The 20137-nt window shown below is 36.9% G+C and overlaps 2 protein-coding genes and 2 long non-coding RNA genes across 13 annotated transcripts in view; 1 reads left to right on the top strand and 3 right to left on the bottom strand.

The window, feature by feature from the left end:
* Positions 1 to 502: 502 nt before the first annotated feature.
* On the top strand, positions 503 to 4899 carry LOC105215751 (xylulose kinase). Of its 4 annotated transcripts, none has more exons than XM_011189853.3 (7): positions 503 to 653; positions 733 to 853; positions 2170 to 2291; positions 2341 to 2452; positions 2904 to 3619; positions 3751 to 3972; positions 4198 to 4899. In XM_011189853.3, the coding sequence occupies exons 2-7, from the start codon at positions 791 to 793 to the stop codon at positions 4688 to 4690; spliced, it is 1728 nt and encodes a 575-aa protein (XP_011188155.2). In that variant the 5' UTR covers positions 503 to 653; positions 733 to 790; the 3' UTR covers positions 4691 to 4899. The 4 variants fall into 4 exon arrangements, with proteins under 4 accessions (XP_011188155.2, XP_011188158.2, XP_054086297.1 ...); XM_011189856.3 differs by having other exon boundaries at positions 505 to 639; XM_054230322.1 differs by having other exon boundaries at positions 528 to 653; positions 708 to 853.
* Sf3a1_0 (splicing factor 3A subunit 1) lies at positions 4604 to 8762 on the bottom strand. Of its 2 annotated transcripts, XM_011189850.3 has the most exons (9): positions 8461 to 8762; positions 8197 to 8361; positions 7962 to 8139; positions 7578 to 7903; positions 6677 to 7518; positions 6358 to 6622; positions 6086 to 6279; positions 5849 to 6022; positions 4604 to 5579 (listed from the first exon to the last, which is right to left on the bottom strand). In XM_011189850.3, the coding sequence occupies exons 1-9, from the start codon at positions 8576 to 8578 to the stop codon at positions 5478 to 5480; spliced, it is 2364 nt and encodes a 787-aa protein (XP_011188152.2). In that variant the 5' UTR covers positions 8579 to 8762; the 3' UTR covers positions 4604 to 5477. The 2 variants fall into 2 exon arrangements, with proteins under 2 accessions (XP_011188152.2, XP_028898408.2); XM_029042575.2 differs by having other exon boundaries at positions 7962 to 8361.
* A 578-nt stretch (positions 8763 to 9340) lies between these two features.
* On the bottom strand, positions 9341 to 10066 carry LOC128921831 (uncharacterized). The gene is made up of 3 exons (XR_008471139.1): positions 9929 to 10066; positions 9641 to 9867; positions 9341 to 9576 (listed from the first exon to the last, which is right to left on the bottom strand). It is a non-coding gene; the product is annotated as an uncharacterized LOC128921831 (long non-coding RNA).
* Positions 10067 to 15052: 4986 nt separating this feature from the next.
* LOC105215749 (uncharacterized) overlaps positions 15053 to 20137 on the bottom strand; it is a 28262-nt gene continuing 23177 nt past the window's right edge. For 4 of the 6 annotated variants that reach the window (XR_008470098.1, XR_008470095.1, XR_008470097.1 and 1 more), the window contains 3 exons: positions 15970 to 16026; positions 15849 to 15912; positions 15055 to 15501 (listed from right to left, as the gene is read on the bottom strand). This is a non-coding gene — a long non-coding RNA (uncharacterized LOC105215749). Of the gene's footprint in view, positions 15502 to 15576; positions 15913 to 15969; positions 16027 to 20137 lie in introns of all 6 variants that reach the window. The other 2 variants (XR_008470099.1, XR_008470096.1) reach the window with 1 other exon arrangement.

Genomic DNA, 20137 nt, shown 5'->3' with positions numbered 1-20137 from the left:
ATGAATAAGCAGGTTTCTCAATCAGCGGTCTAAATGCACAAGTTTATCGTCTATTAATTACCATAAAATATCTATGCGCATTATCATTTCTTATGCCCATTAATTTTGCTTATTTATCTCTGGTTTTATTTTAAATTAAGATCAATTAAAAAATACTTGGATTGCCCATTTTAAAAATAATTTGTTTTTAAAGTAATTTTTACTATTTTGAATGGTGTAAATATGTAAAACAAAACTTGGTAGCACGAACGCAAGTAGAGATAGAATTTTTGATGAGGTATCCGCATAGCCTTGTACGAGTGGCATGTATGGATAAGTTTTGTTGTTGCTTTTACATGTATAATGTTTGACAACGGAGCAGCGCCCAAAGATAACAAACGAGCAGAGAAGTGACCAACCGAATGCAGCTTATAATTTATATGACAATCATAATGATAAACTTTCAGATAGCTATTGCCTACCATAAGGAACTTGCAGTCAAGATGCCACGTAAAATAACTATGTATTGTGGAACTTATCTTTCGATGTTTTGCATTCATTTAATATTGGCAACAGCTGATATTTATTATTTAGATTAGAGTTTATAAAGTTTACAAAATTCACGGGAATGGCAGTTCAATATAAGTACTTTGCATAAAAGTAAATGTTGAGAAGTAGTTTGAGAACTAAAAATCATTAAACGAAACTGAATACATATTTAATTGTAGACAATTTTATTAAATTTGACCCCAGGTTTAACGCTGTAAAATTCATGAGTTATTATTGAAGTTCTTACACATATTTCTTTGAAATGACGCCAAAAGCTGATGAAGATAGATCCACTTTTTTGGGATTTGATTTAAGCACACAAAAAGTAAGTATTTTGGCATTTGACCACTGAAGTATGGATTATACATATACATATTCCTATACCGGTCACTCTATCGAACCTTTTTGTATCATGTGTGCAAATGTATGTACATATGTATGACCTAAAACTTCGTATTGAATCAAAAAATAATAAATAAAAGTAAAATGTGGATCAAAGTGTTTTAAATAACAAAAAATATCGGTTACAGATTTAATATAGAAACAAAGTGCTCTAATTAATTAGCTAAAAACTTAAATTTTAAAGAAAGCATTAAGGATATACATACATATGTTAGATATTCAATCAAGAATGATATCATTCTATCATTCTTAATATTCAATTAGAAATAGTAAGTACGGAATACATTTTTTCTAGAATATGATTGGATTTGCTCCAATTGAAGCATAATTCATAATTTTTTAAATTTTATTACATTGATTCCTTACGTTTGCTCACCCTCGAAGATTGGTCCTGTTGAGTGGCAGTGCTACGGAGGCGTCCTAAAGTATTAATTGGAAGGCTTCACTGGGAAAAGGCCAGTAGTATGCGAAACATAACAAATAGAAATTCACAATATACTATGTATTCAATATCAATCTTCTTTTTAATATGTATATGCTTCACAAATTGAGGTAATTTCATTCAGAGGTCAAATAGTTCAAAAGAAATGATAAGATTATTACGTCAAGAGATTATATAAACCGACAGCCTTTTAAAAGTAAATGATTATGTTATCACATAACGTATACTCCATTATATAACATTTAGCATTAATATGATGCATTTTATTTAATAGATAAGTTTTTTGTGGCTTATTAATGATGGAAAAATAGCATAGTAAGTTTTTGCAGTTTCAAATTATGTAGAGTGTATTAAATCTGCTCTAACCAGCTTCAAATACATCTTTGTACCTATTAAAACAATATTTTGTAAATATTTATAAAAATGTAATGTGGATTAAATACATCTTTCTGGGACAGTTCTGGTAACATCGACCAGACAGTAAAAATGCTGATTGTATATTATTATTATTGATTATATGTATATATATATATGTATTATTTAGGGTCCCCTCTAGTGTTAAAGCTACGGAAATAATTCATTTAGTGCAATATATGTATGTAAATATGAAATTAATTAACGGTTTAAGTGAAAACATTATTATAATTATAAACTATATATTTAAATCATATGAAATTTACAGTATATTTTCAATTGGTAAATTTAATCAAACAAATTAATATTATACTGTACAAACATTATGTGAACAGAAACATCAAATATATATATATATATTCTTATGTATTTTTATATTTCAGCTCAAAGCTGTCCAGTTGTCTTCCAAATTAGAGGTTAATGCATCTGCTGAAGTAAAGTTTGACTCAGATTTGCCTGAATTTCGTACTAGTGGTGGTGCTAATGCCGGTTCCCGGCATCATGAGTAAGTAAGAGTGATACAGTTTAATATTTTTTAAATTATTCTTTTGAAGAGTTTTTGTGCAACCTGTAATGTGGGTCAAAGCAATTGATATTGTGCTGGATCGTTTGGTGATGCAAGGTGCTGATCTCAGTACTGTGAAAGCGATAGGTGGCTCTGCCCAGGTACATACAGATCTAATCTTTTTATCTTATGATATTCGATAATAAACATATCTGATAGAAAAAATCGAATTCATGCAAGGTGATTATATACAGAATCATTCTTGTATAATATTAAAATTCACAACAAATATAGTTCAATATTTAAACACCCCAAACAAATTATTGATTTAAATTTAAAGGAATTTTGTTAAACGTGAATTATAATAAAAAGTAAATGGAAAACGAAAATATAAATAAATTGAAAGTCATACCAAACTCTAAAACTGTACAAACAAACTAATTACTAAAAATATCCATATCATTATTGTCATTATCAATGGTCTCCAGAATAAAGGCTTATGCCTTTCTCTTAGTATACGTATTGAAATCACATTTTTACGATATCCGATATGTGCTATTCTCTCTATTCCATTTGTATTATATTTATAAATTACCAAATTTTCTTCAACAGCAACATGGTTCTTTATATTGGTCGCGTCATGGTGTTCAAACTTTGAAGAACTTGGATCCGGAAAAGTTTCTTCATATTCAAATAGATGATTCCGCTTTTACCGTGAATCGTACACCAATTTGGATGGATGGTTCAACGGAGAAGCAATGCATAGAAATGGAAACTGCAATTGGAGGACGTATGGAGATGGTTAACATCACTGGGTCTAAATGTTATGCTCGGTTTACTGGTCCACAAATTAGAAAAATTTACCAAGAGCGTTCACATGCTTATGAAGAAACTCAACGCATTTCTTTGGTTAGCAGCTTCTTAGCTTCCGTATTTCTGGGTGATATTGCACCTATCGATTTTGGTGATGCATCTGGTATGAATCTTTTTGATATTAAAGCGAAAAATTGGTCCAAACCCTGTTTGAACTCCTGTGCGCCTGACTTGGAGGAGCGGTTAGGTGAAGCAGTACCCACTAGCGCTATAATTGGTAATGTTTGTGATTTCTTCGTGCAACGGTTCGGGTTTCCTGTTGAATGTAAGGTGACAGCTTTTACGGGCGATAATTTATCGGCTTTATCTGGAATGGCAGCTGAGCAAGATAGTTTGGTCATGTCTTTGGGAACAAGCGATACATTAATGATGAATCTAAAAGAACAGCCTCATCTTGAAGAAGGACACGTGCTATGTCACCCAACTGAGCATGATCAATTTATGGGTTTATTATGGTACGTTTTTAAATTAAATCCGCAATTGAATTAAAAAAAATGCTTTTCCAAATATCAAAATATCTTTACTTAATCGGAATGGCATACAATTCAACTAATATTTTTATTAATTTTGCTTATGTTGTTGCTAGTTTTCGAAACGGTTCTCTGGTACGTGATGATTTCAATAAAAGTGAAGCCAACAATGACTGGAAAAAATTTAATGAGTTACTTGATTCCACACCACGTGGAAATTACGGCAATATGGCTTTACATTTCAATTCCATCGAAATAATACCTAACATTCAAGGGGTCTTGCGCTGGACTAGAAGTAGTTCAGCGGAAAATGCTGAGTCAGCGAAAGGTGTACAAAAGTAAGTTATGATTTAAATCTTCAAGTAGTAAAATTTTTCATAAATTATAAACATTTTTCCGCTGCTTTGCTTTGCCATAAAATTTCATAGAATTACTAATGTTGAATTCTTATACAAAACTTTTCTTCTTGCAATGGTTAGAGTATAAAATAATAGCCCTTCCTGATATGTTATTCACCAAAGACAAAGATGTTGTATAAGAAATTGAGATATTTTTTGTTTCAGATTTTTATCTCCTCAAACCGAAATTCGTGCCTTGATTGAGGGTCAGATGTTGCATAAACGAGCTGTAGCTGCAGACATGGGATTCCATTTCGGCAGTAATACAAAAATTATAGCCACTGGCGGTGCATCTGTTAATAAATCGATATTACAAGTGATTTCGGATGTATTCAATGCGCCAGTTTATGTGCAGAATGAGAGTGAAGCGGCTTTATTTGGTGCGGCATACCGGGCAAAATATTCTCTTTATTTAGATTCATTAAAATCAACCGATGAAGGTTGTGTATGTAATGGAAATATCAATACCGAGAATCCAACATTCCCACCGCAAAACTACCATAATTATATTATGCAATTCATTCCAAATCTTTTGCAACTAATTTGTGAGCCCAGCAAAGATTGTGAACAAATTTATGCACCAATGTTAGAGCGCTATCGTAGTATGGCGGCGGTTTTGGGAACATATTCACGTCGCCTGTTGACCACACTACATTAGATGTATGAAAAACGGCTTTCGAACTCGCTTCATTAGATGTATGTTAAACATTCCCATTGGTAGTTATTTGAAATACCAATCAATATCAAAATTTGCATAATTTTAATAAATGCTAACTGTTCCTTAAATTTTATATTTTATATACTCATGTACAAGTACATTTTTTGATATCAAATCTATAGTGAAAATATATTCCAGTTTACTAACAATTGCCATTATTTTTATTTAACATTTCGGAAACTATTCCTCTTGGAAGATATTACTCTTTTTATATTTACTGTAGCAGTGCACATCACTCATTTATGCATACAAAACAGAAACCAAGAACACAAAACAGAAATATATAAATACCTGACAGCATTACCTGCTATTTACTAGTGGAGCGAAAGGGGAGACATTTATTAAATTTTAAACAAATAAAGAGACAAATTTACAAAGAAATGTGAATCGAGATATGTTATGGACATTTTGCGTCATCAAAAATAACTTTAGGCAATCGTCCCTTATGAATTGAAACATATACAGTTGAACTTTCATAACTCGAACTTCTATAATAATATGATGAATAAATTGTTTTATGTGAGTTAGATATTAAATGTCTGGAGCATGAAGCGAAATGTTGTAATGAAACTATACGACTCATAGTACAAATTAGTACGTTACTAAATGCGATTACAATTGAAACACGGTATTTGAAAGTTGTATACTCGTATGATTTATCTTTATATTTTGCGAAAGTATTATTTATTTGCAGATTTCCGCATTTAATTATAAAATTTTAATCAATTTATTTTTTACGTCCACCACGTTCTTTGATTTGTAGATGTATAGTGGCACCACTAAGTAGATTATAGAACGCCATCGTGTTACTATCCTTGAAGAACATTCCCTGAAAGGAAAACACACATAATTAAATAATAAATTAATTAATGTTATTTTTTTTTGTTGCAGAGAGTATAATCATTTTGTTCTCATAACGGTTGTTTGTAACTCCTAAAATTTAACGTGTTAGATATAGAGTTATATACAATATCCAAATGATCTGGATGACAGTTTTTAGTAACTGTATTCCGTAATTAATAATAATATATTTTAAAAACCTTTTTTCGAACTTCGGAGGCAAATATTTTGATTTTGGAAGAAAAATACAATACTAACCTCATATGAGATTTTCTGTTTAGCGGGAGGCATTCCGGTTTCATCTTGAATCTTCGCTTTTAAGTTAGAAACAGTGTCGGTGAGTGATAATGAAAATGCGATAGTTTGACCGTTCAATTTCCATTCCGACTTGTCAATAACATTGGGAATTTGTATTTGAATAGTAATGGGACTCTGCAATAGAATTTATTACAATTAGGTTTTTGATATTTAATATGATTTTTTATATTTAAATACCTTATGCTTCGATATAAACTCTTCTTCTGGTATCAGATTATCTTCTGATCGCATTTTTTTGTTCGGTGGTTCTTCATCGACTGGCATTAATGGAAGTGGCATCATTGTTTGTTCCATTACATTTGGTCCTGATGGCATTTGTGGCGGTCCACCGGATTGCATTGCCATATAACCACCTACAGGGAATGGTGGAGCTGCAAATTTTATATTGGTAAAAAAATAAAATTTTATATTAATTTAAGAATAATTAGTGAATTCGACATATTACAAACCCAGCATTGGAGGCGGTGGTCTCATTGGCATCATCATTACTGGTGCAGAAGGTGGCATATTATGCGAAGATGGTTGAGAGTGCGTTTGCTGTTGTGGCGGTTGCTGTGATTGATGATGATGGTGAGGAACAGCGTGATGTCCAACTTGAGAATGATTTTTTATGCCTGATTGATGTGACAGTGGCGGAGCCGATAAAGTAGTTTTATTGCTAACTGGTTTAGGTCCAATCTTTTCTTTTTCTTCATCTGGAAGAAGTCCTTTCACCTACATGTAAAATAATATATATTTTTATAATCTATAATATAAAAACAAATGTACCTTATGAATTTGATGTATCTGGTCTTCTAAAGTGATATTAGCTCGTGCCGCTCGTGTGGCGGCCTCCACACTTGATGTGTGTCCATCCCAAGTGACGCGATCATCTTTTTTAGTTTCTTCTTCACCCAGTTTCTTTCCAATAACTGTCTCTTCATCGCCAACACCAAAAATATCAGTACGACGTTCCGCTAATTGTTTTAGACTAGCTTCAATAGCAGTACCAGCAGCATATACTGTATCTTGATTGATTTTTTCAACTGTGTGTTTATCGCGTTGTTCTACCCAACGAGGATCCAATAAACCAATACGCATGTGTTCTGCCACCTTCGAAGCCGGTATTTTTTCCCCTGTTATTGGAGAAATTAGATACTCATCTGTAATGGAGGGTTTCTGTTGTTTCTGCTGAATAGCTTTCGGATCGTATTTCTTAACAACAACTTTATCATGTGTAGGTGGTAGAAGTGGTGCTACTGGTGGCTGTTGTTTTAAGTTAGATGGTGTCTCTTCATCACTAGACGCTTCATCCATGTCTTGAACTTGTGTATTATCTTTTTTAACGTTCATTGTTTGCTGACTATAAGTAGTGCCTTTCATTTGTATGCCAGTACGATTTTCCATTTGCGACAATTTTACTCTGACTGTCTCCTCTTGGTTGTCCTCTTCGTCCGACTCAATTTGCATTTCAATATCTCCATCTTCTTCCAGCAACCGCTCTTCCATTAGTACTCGAGCACCAACTTCTTCTGGGGTTGTTGGTGGTGGAAAATTACCCGTTTCGAAAGGTTGATAATCCACAGTTTCAACCACAACGAAATCATGCCAATCGATTTGTGCGTAAGCCACTAAAAGAATGTTTTTTATAATAATATAACAAAAAAATAAAATTGCATATCTAACCTACCTCTTTCTTTTTCAACTTTCTCCTCTTCACGACGTCGTTGAGCTTCTTGATGCTTTTGCCAATTTGCCCTGTATTTTACTTGTTCTAACACTAAGTTCATACTAGCGCGGCCCTCCGAACTTTCTGTACGCAACTTATTTAAAAGGTCTTTAGGTGGAATTAATATTTTTGTGTACTGTTCTAATAACTTTGTAAAATATTGAAACAACGAGTGTTGAGGTCGTAAAAAGTCAAATTGGAAATTACGTTGCTCACGATTCATGAGATTCGTCAGGAATTGACGACCATTTCGAGCTACGAATTGTGCTGTTAACTTAACAATATCTCTGGAAAAATAGTTATAGAATATTAGAGTGTGGATATTTCAATAAGTTGTATACTTACAAATCCAAGGCAGATATAGACGGAGGATCAGCAATAAATTCAAAATCTGGGGGAGGATCTTTTGGTACGAATTGTTGCTCTGCTACTTGTTTTAGAAGTTCCTGCTGCTTTTGCTGTGCAGCACTTGTAACAGATAACTGCTTAACTCCAGCAACAACGCTTGGTCCGCCCGATGCATCTGTTTTAAATAATATATAATAAGGTGTCAAAATTCGGATGTATATTTTGTACTTACCCTTTCCCTCCCTAAATTCGTTTACTTTGTGCCTATAATATGCATTATAGGGATCTCCAGTATTTAAAAAATTAAATTTTGCGTTTCCCAGCTCATTTTGCCTAATACGCGCTTCAAATTCAGGTCCATTTCGTGCTACAAAACTAGCAGTTTTATCCACAATATCTACACAATATTACGTTATCAAGTTAAGGAAAATTACAATATATATATGACAATTGGATTAAATTCACTTTAATTGTTTGATTTTTATTAAAAGGATACTCCTAACTTCAGGGGGTGGATATATTATTCCAATTATCGGCCCAGACATAGGTTTTGATTGATCGTTGCCCTGTAACGAGGGATCAACCCCAATATTTTCTACTTCCAAGGAAGGCATGTTATTTCAGTATGATTTTAATGTGTGTTTTCAAATCAATCCTGGTCAATTGCTTCAAAGAAATATAAACAACTTAATTACATTAAAAAATGATAATATTTTTTGTAATACAATTGCTAAAACGAAAACTCTCACATATGGTTAAAGCACTCTTTAATAAACTAATGCAAATAGAGATGTGCGATAACAATAATCGTTTAGACTTTATCGTCTAAAGCTGCAATCAGTGAACGATGTACCGTCCTTCCGATTGTCGTGGATATTCACGGTACGGTACGATAAAATGTTAATAGCGGTGGTGAGTGTTCATTTACATTAGCTCCCTGCAAGACAGGTACCGGCGAATTCTTCGGTGAAAAGCCAAGGAGCGGTACTAGCACTTTCAATGAAAGTTTCTATGCGATTGTTAAGGGCGAATTGACAAAAGTACCCGAAACTATTGTGTACGTGTGATCGTTCATCCCTTTCTTGCACATTTCATTCATCATTTAACAATTTATATATACATCTTGCACAATTCTGTGAATGATCTTGGTACAATCACGGATGAAAGACCCAAAACTGCGAACCAAAACTACATGTGCACTTTCAGTACTGTTCTTGGTACTATTACGGATGAAAGACCCAAAACTGCGAAACAAAACTCCACATGCACTTTCAGTACTGCGACCCACAAAAGCCCAGAAACTATACCCGCTATTTTCGGTTAGTTCTACAAAAATCCAAAATGAGAATTTAATAACAAAATCATTAATTATATTACATATTTATTGAAAATATCATGCCATTTCGGTGTTTATTATTATATTTACTTTATACATATATTATCGTACTACACTATATACATATGTATAAAGAATTGAATAGTTGAACAATTTTTGCTAAAAGTGTAAGCTGCGCACATTATGTGAGGACTATTTAGATTTCTTTAGGAGTTTTTATAAGATCTGTTCTTTCATTAATTTCACTAGTACTGGATTCATCTGGGAGGAGGGTTTCTATAAAATATAAAGTAAAATTTGAATTTTTATAAAGTTTGTAATAAAAGTTGGTAATAATTACCTTATGTTTCAGGAATTCTAAATCTAGCACGGCACCGTTCAAGTCTTAACATCCATGCTCTTGCTGTAGTATTTCCATGATTTGTGTTCGATGTAGTAGCGTTTGCATCCATAGTTCTTGATTTGCTTGCAGCACATATTCCATCGATTCGAAAGTTCTACGCTGCTACCATAAGTGACACCAATTAGGTTGCGTACCTTTAACGCGCCGTATGAGGTTTGAAATATCTGTATGGAAAATTTTAGAATTTAAGGCAAGATAATATTATTATATTCAACAATTATTTACTAAATTGATGTTGACCATTGTTGGCGTAGCTTCTATTGCGTGCTTCGAATTGACAATGCAATGAAGAATTACTGTATTACCCTCTTCAATTCCATATTTTCGCTTTAGAAAACTTTTATTTTACGTTTTTAAAATTCGTGCTTCAGTAGGTTAAACTTTAATTATGCTGCAGATCACTGATTTAAATAAAATACGCAAAATAATACTTCACAAGCAGCCATGATATAGCTCAAAACAAAACTTGTTTAAACACGTGAACTTTGGTTGTTTCTTTCTATCATTGATATAGCTCAAAACAAAACTTGTTTAAACACGTGAACTTTGGTTGTTTCTTTCTATCATTCAGGGTGCTGTACGAAAGAAGAGTTGAGGTAAATGTTTATGCACATTTCGCCATTTGTTGGATATGTGTGTCTGTAGTGGTGTTATTAAAATTTCTTTGAATGTGTTGTTGTTTGCAGTACCCGCCCCCCAGATTTAAAAGCGAGATCGCCTGAAAGGAAGAATGAAGGAGTCCTCCTATTGACCTCTTTTAGGAGCAGTAAGGGAGATTTTTTAATTTCGTTCTTATATGGTGTTTTTTTTATTTTATTTTAGTGTTGACCTCCTTTTGTCATCTTTTAGGAGCAAAAAAGTAGATTCTATACTTCTATTGTGATTTTTTTTTAATTCATTTTAGTATCGATCTCCTTTTGTCCTCCTTTAGGAGCAATAAAGGAGATTTTTTAATTAATAGCTTAAAAATCGTACTTTTGAGTAAAAAATTACAATTTAACGGGAAATAATAACTGTTAATTTTTGTCTTCAAGCAATTGTTCATTTCAACTGTGTTTTTTAAAGCGTGCAGACGTAAGTGTTTTATATCTATTGAGTATTAAATATTTTAAATTGATAATTAAATGTACACTAAAAGGCATTTAAAACGCCTAGTGAATAAAAAAATTAATTAATTTATATAAAAAAAAAAACAAAATAATAATACACAAAATGAAAATGATGTGGAAAGTGTTAATGAAATTGAAAGTGATACAGGCTCTAAAGATGTTATTGAAGCTGATCTTTATGAGCATTTTTTGATTTTAATGACAGCATATAAATTCATATCCTGTCCAAGAATGTGCGAAAGTAATTTAGCCTGTGTCCAGAAGCTTTTAGAGGCTTATGTTGAAGATTTTGCCAATTTATACGGCAAAGATCGAGTCAGTTATAATGTTCATAACTTGCTCCATATATCGCAGTGTGTAAAGGACTTTGGATGTGCTTCTAGCTTCTCTGGATATAAATTTGAAAGTTTTTTTACAAATTTTGAAAAAGGTCCCAGATTGCTATTGCATGACGCAGGAATTAAATGTTTTTAAAATAATTGGGTTTCAAAAAGTGGGTGAACAGCTGGTTGTTAGAGGTAAATATTTTAACGATGCAACAAGTTCATTTACTTATCCAGTAGACTCAGGGATAGTGCGTTAGGGATATCGAAAGCATCTGTTTTAGCTGATTTAGAGCACAATATACCTCTCGAAATAATTTACTGCAAGCTTTTTGCAATTGCTGAAGGCGATCACTTTCATTTTGTTCCCATTTTGCATCATTGTATTTAATTTTCAAAGATACCACTATCAAAAATTTTGGATGAAGTGATTGCGGAGTCCATGCTCTTAAAAGTGAATTGGGATGGACCCAAAAAAAAGTTGCATTGAAGAATTATGCACTTTTCAATAAATTTTTTTACGGTAATACATAATTTCAATTCATGTCATCTATTTTTTTAACAAGTTTAATTTTTAGAGACCTTAAAATATGATTACTCATACCCTGATTTTGAGGCAAAGATCAAAAAGGCGTTTCTCAAATGTAAGGCTCAGTTCTACAGGAACACTTATAATATAAAAAAAAATAATAGATTTCATGTACATTCATTTAATTAAAAAACTTTAATAAAAAACAAAATTAAAAAAATTTGTTTTTGTTAAAGTAATTGCAGGTTGAAAATAATATAGGATTTATCATAGAGATTTCCTATAGTAGTAATCATAGAGATCTCCTTTAGGATTAATCATAGAGATATCTTATAGTAGTAATCATAGAGATCTCCTATATCAGTAATCATAGAGATCTCCTTTAGGAGTAATCATAGAGATCTCCTATAGCAGTAATCATAGAGATCTCCATTAGGAGGTTAAAAGGAGTACACGCGTTCCAATGACATGCAATGTTAAAAACGAGAATACAATTTTACGTGTATTTACACACGAGTTATCAACATATCGCTTATTTGCGCCCACGCCCCAACGGAAGAGAAGGACGATGTGACCAAAGATGCTTTCTATGAGCGCCTAGAACGTACCTATGAGCGCTGCCCCCGCCACGATGTCAAAGTCGTGCTTGGCGATTTTAACGCCAGGGTGGGTACAGAAGATGTCTTTGGCACAACAGTCGGAAAATTCAGCCTCCATGACGAAACATCGCCAAACGGCCTGAGGCTGATCGACTTCGATGGGGCCCGAAATATCGTCGTCTGTAGTACCAGATTCCAGCATAAGAAAATACACCAAGCTACTTGGCTGTCTCCTGATCGAAACACGCGTAACCAAATCGATCACGTTGTGATAGACGGAAGACATGTCTCCAGTGTACGCTCCGAGGACCAAATATAGACTCGGACCATTATCTCGTTGCAGCGAAGATACGCACCCGCCTCTGTGCAGCAAAGAACGTCGGTCAACAAACACAAGGAAGGTTCGACGTCGAAAAGCTGCAATCGCAACAGACAGCCACGAAATACTCTACTCGCCTTGCACTCCTGCTCTCTGAGAGCACTCATCAGCATCTTGGTATAAGGGAACTGTGGAACGGCATCTCAAAACTCACTGCGTATCGCTGCAGCCGAAACAATTGGATTTCGGCAACGACAAAAAACAAGCTGTTACGATGAGGAATGCCGTCTCGCAGCGGAGAGAAAACAGATTGCCTACCTCGCAACGTTGCAAACAACCACAACACGTGCGGGATGGGATAGATACCGAGAGCTGAAGAGGGAAGCGAGACGCATCTGCAGACAAAAAAAGAAGGAGGCCGAAATGCGTGAGTACGAAGAGCTTGAGAAGCTGGCAGACAGAGGTAATGCTCGAAAATTTTACGAAAAAATGAAGCGACTTAGCGAAGGTTTCAAGACCGGAGCATCCTCATGTAGAGACCAAGATGGTAATCTGGTAATCGTTGTCCAGGGCATACTTGGATTATGGAGGGAACACTTCTCCGACCTGCTGAATGGCAGTGAAAGTACAATACCAGGAGATGGCGAACCCGATTCCCCAATCGATGACGATGGAATAGATATTCCATTACCCGACCATGAAGAAATTCGAATAGCAATTACCCGCCTGAAGAACAACAAAGCAAAGGGGTCGATAGATTACAGGCTGAGCTATTCAAATACGGCGGCGAAGAACTGATAAGGTGCATGCATCAGCTTCTTTGCAAAATATGGTCGGAAGAAAGCATGCCTGATGATTGGAATCTCAGTGTGCTCTGCCCAATCCATAAAAAGGGAGATCCCACAAACTGTGCCAATTACCGTGGGATAAGCCTCCTAAATATCGCCTATAAGGTTCTATCGAGCGTACTGTGTGAAAGACTTAAGCCCACCGTCAACAAACTGATTGGACCTTATCAATGTGGCTTTAGACCTGAAAATCCACCATGGACCAGATATTCACCATGCGCCAAATCTTGGAGAAGACCCGTGAAAATTGGATCGACACACACCACCTTTTTGTCGATTTTAAAGCTGCTTTCGACAGCACGAAAAGGACTTGCCTTTATGCCGCGATGTCTGAACTTGGTATCCCCGCAAAACTAATACGGCTGTGTAAGTTGACGTTGAGCAACACAAAAGCTCCGTCATGATTGGGAAGGACTTCTCCGAGCCGTTCGATACCAAACGAGGTTTCAGAAAAGGTGACTCACTATCGTGCCACTTCTTTAACTTGATGTTGGAAAAAATAATACGAACTGCAGAGCTAAATAGAGAAGGTACAATCTTCTACAAGAGTGTACAGCTCCTGGCGTACGTCGATGATGTTGATATCATCGCAACAACCGCGCCGTTTGTTCTGTTTTTTCCCGCATGGATAAGGAGGCGAATCGAATGGGTCTGGAGGTGAATGAGGATAAGACGAAATATCTCCTGTCATCAAGCAAACAGTCGGCGCATTCGCGTCTTGGCTCCCACGTCACTGTTGACAGTCATAACTTCGAAGTCGTAGATAATTTCGTATACCTGGGAACCAGTATCAACAACACCAACAATGTCAGGCTCGAAATCCAGCGCAGAATCACTCTTGCCAACAGGTGCTACTTTGGACTGAGTAGGCAATTGAACAGTAAAGTCCTCTCTCGACGAACCAAAATCAAACTCTACAAGTCGCTTATCATTCCCGTCCTGCTTTGTGGTGCAGAAGCTTGGACGATGTCAACATCAGATGAGACGACACTAGGAGTTTTCGAGAGGAAAATTTTGCGCAAGATTTATGGTACTCAGAACATTGGCAACGGCGAATACCGCAGACGATGGAACGATGAGCTGTACGAGTTATACGACGACATTGACATAGTTTAGCGAATAAAAAGACAGCGACTACGCTGGCTAGGTCATGATGTCCGAATGGACGAAAACACTCCAGCCCTGAAAGTGTTCGATGCAGTATCCGCCGGAGGAAGTCGAGGAAGAGGAAGGCCTCCACTCCGTTGGAGGGACCAGGTGGAGAGTGACCTGGTTACACTTGGAATCTCCAACTGACGCCGAACTGCGAAGGAAAGAGAAGAGTGGCGCGCTCTCATCGATTCGGCTATAACCGGCTAAACGGTTTAACGCCAATAACAAACATACATTGGTCATTTGTTGGGTCACCGTTCAGTTACTTAAATTTGGTTCATTGGTCTTCATTCTATAGGTCACCTACTTTTCCGTTTAAAAATGAAAAATTGAAATTGTTTTATTTTTATTTATTTATTATAATTGTATAATGTATTAACATTTATAAATTAGTAATGTATAATATTTTAAATTTTTAATAATCATTATAGATTAATTTTTAAATATTAGCATTTCAGTACAAAGTGAACTATCATTTTTACAAACGTTTTTGCAGCTATTTATACATTGATTTTTTATACATTTATATTTATATATTGACAAAATTTACATATTTTACAAATAAATTTAGTATTAATTATTAAATATTTTTTTGTAGTTGTTGTTATACAATTCAAATAAAATTCCATTACTATTACGAATGTTATTAGTATTCGAACATTCATTTGTATAATTTAATAATATTTTACATCTAAATTATGAATTAGCAAATGAATAAATTAATACTAAACGCGAACGATTTCCTTATAACTATCCTGTAAGGATCCAACGAAACTAATGAACCAATATTGTTTGATGTCAATTCCACACAATCCTATCCCATATGTACATCATAAAAAGGTTCAGCTCGTCGGAAAGAGGTTGTGCAACTGCTAATCTAAATGTTCGATGGGATTTGTTGTTGTCTTGTTCATCATGCCTGAAAAATATTTAGAAATAGAAATTGTTATTAACGATTAGAAAATATTAATATATTTGTATTCGTAGTTCAAACCTAAGAAAAGTTGTAACTATTGTAATCCTCCATTTGTGCAAAGTAAATAATACCGATGCGTACTTATACATACGTACATACATCTTAAGTTTCACTAATCAAATACCTGGCAAGGTTATTTACAAAATAATAACAATCCATTATTTTGGACACAATGCAACAGATGCATTCTTGTACATACATATATACATATGTATGTATGTATGTACATCTTAATACGCACTAACACTACATGCACATATACGCATGGTACGCATGGATGGTATATTTACCATGTTATTTTCCATTGTTTTCTGCGTTGTTGTTATATATTGCACCAATGCTAAGTCCAAAAACCTGAAATTATTTAAAATTACTAATTTGTATTATGCATTAAAAATATATGAAACATACCTCCACCAATTCCACCGTCACCTCCTTGCTCTTCCTTTGCTGTGCACGCACGTATAACTAGAATGAAATTATTTTAATTATAAAACCAAATAACAAAAATAACACAAATAAATGCATATATAAATTCGAAAAATATCCAAAAGCACTTAACAAAATAAAATAAAAATTTAAAACGCACTTACATCCATTCACTTAAAATTTTATTTTGAAATGAACAGCGGCCATGGCGGCGATTTTTGAACGGTTCATTGTATCTCTCTCTTGTATGTATGTGATTGGCGTTGCAACCGTTTAGCCGGTTATAGCCGAATCGACGATAGTGCGCCACCTGTCTCTCTCCTTCGCAGTTCGGCGCCAGTTGGAGATCTCAAGTGTAACCAGGTCGCTCTCCACCTGGTCCCTCCAACGGAGTGGAGGCCTTCCCCTTCCTCGGCTTCCTCCGGCGGGTACTGCATCGAACACTTTCAGGGCTGGAGTGTTTTCGTCCATTCGGACAACATGACCTAGCCAGCGTAGCCGCTGTCTTTTTATTCGCTGAACTATGTCAATGTCGTCGTATAACTCGTACAGCTCATCGTTCCATCGTCTGCGGTATTCGCCGTTGCCAATGTTCTGAGGACCATAAATCTTGCGCAAAATTTTCCTCTCGAAAACTCCTAGTGTCGTCTCATCTGATGTTGACATCGTCCAAGCTTCTGCACCGTAAAGCAGGACGGGAATGATAAGCGACTTGTAGAGCTTGATTTTGGTTCGTCGAGAGAGGACTTTACTGTTCAATTGCCTACTCAGTCCAAAGTAGCACCTGTTGGCAAGAGTTATTCTGCGCTGGATTTCGAGGCTGACATTGTTCGTGTTGTTGATGCTGGTTCCCAGGTATACGAAATTATCTACGACCTCGAAGTTATGACTGTCAACAGTGACGTGGGAGCCAAGACGCGAATGCGCCGACTGTTTGTTTGATGACAGGAGATATTTCGTCTTGTCCTCATTCACCTCCAGACCCATTCGCTTCGCCTCCTTATCCATGCGGGAAAAAGCAGAACAAACGGCGCGGTTGTTGCTTCCGATGATATCAATATCATCGGCGTACGCCAGGAGCTGTACACTCTTGTAGAAGATTGTACCTTCTCGGTTTAGCTCTGCAGCTCTTATAATTTTTTCCAGCATCAGGTTAAAGAAGTCGCACGATAGTGAGTCACCTTGTCTGAAACCTCGTTTGGTATCGAACGGCTCGGAGAGGTCCTTCCCAATCATGACGGAGCTTTTGGTGTTGCTCAACGTCAATTTACACAGCCGTATTAGTTTTGCGGGGATACCAAATTCAGACATCGCGGCGTAAAGGCAGCTCCTTTTCGTGCTGTCGAAAGCAGCTTTAAAATCGACAAAAAGGTGGTGTGTGTCGATCCTCTTTTCTCGGGTCTTTTCCAAGATTTGGCGCATGGTGAATATCTGGTCAGTTGTCGATTTTCCAGGTCTAAAGCCACACTGATAAGGTCCAATCAGTTTGTTGACGGTGGGCTTTAGTCTTTCACACAATACGCTCGATAGAACCTTGTATGCGATATTTAGGAGGCTGATCCCACGGTAATTGGCGCAGATTGTGGGATCTCCCTTTTTATGGATTGGGCAGAGCACACTGAGATTCCAATCGTCAGGCATGCTTTCTTCCGACCATATTCTGCAAAGAAGCTGATGCATGCACCTTATCAGTTCTTCGCCGCCGTATTTGAATAGTTCTGCCGGTAATCTATCGGCCCCCGCTGCTTTGTTGTTCTTCAAGCGGGTAATTGCTATTCGAATTTCTTCATGGTCGGGTAATGGAACATCTGTTCCATCGTCATCGATTGGGGGATCGGGTTCGCCATCTCCTGGTGTTGTACTCTCACTGCCATTCAGCAGGTCGGAGAAGTGTTCCCTCCATAATCCCAGCATGCCCTGGACATCGGTTACCAGATTACCACCTTGGTCTCTACATGAGGATGCTCCGGTCTTGAAACCTTCGTTAAGTCGCTTCATTTTTTCATAAAATTTTCGAGCATTCCCTCTGTCTGCCAGCTTCTCAAGCTCTTCGTACTCACGCATTTCGGCCTCTTTCTTTTTTTGTCTGCAAATGCGTCTCGCTTCCCTCTTCAGCTCTCGGTATCTATCCCATCCCGCACGTGTTGTGGTCGTTTGCAATGTTGCGAGGTAGGCAGTCTGTTTTCTCTCCGCTGCGAGACGGCACTCCTCATCGTACCAGCTTGTTTTTTGTCGTTGCCGAAAACCAATTGTTTCGGCTGCAGCGGTACGCAGTGAGTTTGAGATGCCGTTCCACAGTTCCCTTATACCGAGATGCTGATGAGTGCTCTCAGAGAGCAGGAGTGCAAGTCGAGTAGAGTATTTCGTGGCTGTCTGTTGCGATTGCAGCTTTTCGACGTCGAACCTTCCTTGTGTTTGTTGACGGGCATTCTTTGCTGCACAGAGGCGGGTGCGTATCTTCGCTGCGACCAGATAATGGTCCGAGTCTATATTTGGTCCTCGGAGCGTACGCACGTCTAAAACACAGGAGACATGTCTTCCGTCTATCACAACGTGATCGATTTGGTTCCGCGTGTTTCGATCAGGAGACAGCCAAGTAGCTTGATGTATTTTCTTATGCTGGAATCTGGTACTACAGACGACCATATTTCGGGCCCCAGCGAAGTCGATCAGCCTCAGGCCGTTTGGCGATGTTTCGTCATGGAGGCTGAATTTTCCGACTGTTGTGCCAAAGACACCTTCTTTACCCACCCTGGCGTTAAAATCACCAAGCACGACTTTTACATCGTGGCGGGGGCAGCGCTCATAGGTGCGTTCTAGGCGCTCATAGAAAGCATCTTTGGTCACATCGTCCTTCTCTTCCGTTGGGGCGTGGGCGCAAATCAGCGATATGTTGAAGAACCTCGCTTTGATGCGGATTGTGGCTAGACGTTCATCCACCGGGGTGAATGCCAGGACTCTGCGACGGAGTCTCTCTCCCACCACAAATCCAACACCAAATTTGCGCTCCTTTATATGGCCGCTGTAGTAGATGTCACAAGGACCCACCTTCTTCCGTCCTTGTCCCGTCCATCGCACTTCTTGGATGGCGGTGATGTCAGCCTTAAGTCGTATGAGGACATCAACCAGCTGGGCAGAGGCACCTTCCCAATTAAGGGTCCGGACATTCCAGGTGCATGCCCTTATATCATTATCCTTAAAACGTTTGCAGGGGTCGTCATCAAAAGGGGGGTGTCTCATCCGAGGCTTTCGTAGATTTTTCATTGGGGGGTGTTTTTATGTGGTGGGTCCCAAACCCTACGCACAACCGCATAAGCGGGCTTCGCCTTCTCACTTTAGCTCGCCTTCAAACGGATGTCTGTTGGCTACCCAGAGGATACTTGGTCTAAAACCGGAAGTCGTGAGCTGCTTGAACCATGTGGAAAAGAATCGTTTCTGGCCACTCCCAAGTGAGTGACAATCAAAAACTTTCCTCACTTGCGTGAACTTCTACACATGATCCCATCCTCCAACCTCTCTTACACACACAAAAATTAGGGTTAATGAATTTTGCTACTCTAACTACCGAGATTGCCACTTAACTACAAAATGTTAGCAATGTGTAGTGGTGTATGAGTTAGCTCCGTCTTGTAGGGTATTTTCTTTGGTGGAGAAATACTTAAATATGCGCATTAACATTTTCTTTTACCCTTAAATTCGAGTTGCGTTCATGCCTTTCGTTTTCTTTAATAAATTAAAATTTATTTCAAGTTAAAAACAATAAAAAAAATATTGTCAATAAATTGTCCATGGAGTCGTTTTTAACATTGTGAATAGTCTACATGGGGAAAGCAAAATTTGGTAGCACAAACACGGACGAAATTTGCCTAATTAACTTCGAGATATCAGAGTTGTTGTCAGAAGCAAAATTTGGTAGCACAAACGCAAGCGAAATTTGCCTAATTAACTGCGAGATATCAGAGTTGTTGTCAGAAGATCTAATGTCTTTAAAATCATTCAAGACTGTTGGCAAAAATTAAAGCGATGTTATGATTATATCAGCGACTCCGAAAACCCCGTGTAACGAGTTTCAAGCGAATTCGATGAAATTTTCAAAAATGCGTCCGCCATATTGGATCCGCCATTTTGGATTTTGAAAAATGACACCGGA

This window comes from Zeugodacus cucurbitae, chromosome 2, assembly GCF_028554725.1.
Source record: "Zeugodacus cucurbitae isolate PBARC_wt_2022May chromosome 2, idZeuCucr1.2, whole genome shotgun sequence".
Lineage (NCBI taxonomy): Eukaryota > Metazoa > Arthropoda > Insecta > Diptera > Tephritidae > Zeugodacus > Zeugodacus cucurbitae.
The sequence above is the reverse complement of the archived record's forward strand: the minus strand, read 5'-3'. Positions and strand labels throughout refer to the sequence as shown.

Excerpts from the sequence above, each read along its gene's own strand:
- LOC105215751 (XM_011189853.3), top strand. The coding sequence starts at position 791 with ATGACGCCAAAAGCTGATGAAGATAGATCCACTTTTTTGGGATTTGAT. Across the intron at positions 854-2,169 it reads TTGATTTAAGCACACAAAAA|CTCAAAGCTGTCCAGTTGTC; the intron begins GTAAGTATTTTG and ends TTTATATTTCAG. Across the intron at positions 3,620-3,750 it reads CAATTTATGGGTTTATTATG|TTTTCGAAACGGTTCTCTGG; the intron begins GTACGTTTTTAA and ends TGTTGTTGCTAG.
- Sf3a1_0 (XM_029042575.2), bottom strand. The coding sequence starts at position 8,578 with ATGCCTTCCTTGGAAGTAGAAAATATTGGGGTTGATCCCTCGTTACAG. Across the intron at positions 6,623-6,676 it reads AGATACATCAAATTCATAAG|GTGAAAGGACTTCTTCCAGA; the intron begins GTACATTTGTTT and ends TTTTACATGTAG. Across the intron at positions 6,280-6,357 it reads ACCACCGCCTCCAATGCTGG|CTCCACCATTCCCTGTAGGT; the intron begins GTTTGTAATATG and ends TAAAATTTGCAG.